This window comes from Thermobia domestica, chromosome 6 (genome assembly GCF_964235325.1).
Source record: "Thermobia domestica chromosome 6, izTheDome1.hap1.1, whole genome shotgun sequence".
NCBI lineage: Eukaryota > Metazoa > Arthropoda > Insecta > Zygentoma > Lepismatidae > Thermobia > Thermobia domestica.
This window is the reverse complement of record NC_137459.1, coordinates 270,562,454-270,563,590: the sequence shown is the minus strand read 5'-3', so window position 1 is coordinate 270,563,590 and position 1,137 is coordinate 270,562,454. Positions and strand designations below refer to the sequence as shown.

The following is a 1,137-nucleotide window of genomic DNA, read 5'->3' as shown; positions in this document are numbered from 1 at the left end:
GAGACAGAGTGCTTCTAATAGAAACATATTTATTTTTTGAGACGAGACATCACTTTCACGACATATTTTCGAGTCGAGACAGCCTCAAATCCTGTCTTGTGCGTATCCCTAACGTCCACCTTCATGTTTTACCAAGGAATATCGTTGCAACGCAAGTATAACAAGTATAACAAAAATTAGACACAAAACTAAATGAATAGGGTACTTACCCTTTACTGTGATAACGGCTGTGCCAATTCGTCACTGTCATCATCTGTTTCACCCTCGAATGCACCATCCGAATCATCTGACGGCTCACTGTCGCTATCTTCTGTTCCTCCAAACGAAATCAAAATTTTTTCTACCTCATTTTCCATCAAGCCGTCCCGCTCCCAATACTGTTTTTCTATTTTTTCGACATGCTGACAGAAACCCTTCCAATCTTCTGAAGTGCATGATGATATTGCAATTGAGGTAAGTTCCTGGAGTGCTGTGAATGAAAGTGACCCTGTCGTGTTATGGTCACGTATATATTTTTTCACCTTGGCCCACGAAAGTTCTATCGGGTTCAAATCACACGCGTACGGGGGAAGACGAAGCACTGTATGGCCATGTTCTTCAAGTAATTTGTCCACACGATACGTTTTCTCACGAGGTTTGTTGGCTTGAATTATAGCGTTTAATTCCGCCTTCCTCATGGTTTCATCACAGCTAATTTGTCGAGATTTTAGCCAGGAGAGCATATCGGTTTTCAAGCTATAGCCCGAAGGAACTTTTTCTGTTTGTACTGAATGGTAAGGAGCGTTATCCATTACTATGACAGACTGAGGAGGAATATTTGGGATAAGTTTTTCTCTAACCCACTTCTGGAAATTCTCACCATTCATTTGACCGTGATAATCACCTGTACTACTACCTGCCTTATATATATAAGACACGCGTTCGGCACAAATCCATTAATGCTTCCTGCATGCACAACTATGAGTCGATATGCAGAACTAGCATTCGCATGGACCCCCACGACATCGTCTGACTGCCAACACTTCTTTGTTGTAATGTTGCTGTCGACTCCAGTTTCATCAAGATATATCAGAGCGCGATTTTCTCCCCGATATCTCTTGACAGCTCTTAAATATTTACTCCTCCACGTTACAATAT

The 1,137-nt window shown here is 41.6% G+C and overlaps 1 protein-coding gene across 1 annotated transcript; it reads right to left on the bottom strand.

Moving 5' to 3' along the window:
- Nucleotides 1-212: 212 nt before the first annotated feature.
- LOC145687546 (uncharacterized) lies at nt 213-866 on the bottom strand. The gene has a single exon (XM_081761009.1). It carries the CDS (start codon nt 864-866, stop codon nt 213-215), a length of 654 nt encoding a protein of 217 aa, XP_081617135.1.
- Nucleotides 867-1,137: the final 271 nt, after the last annotated feature.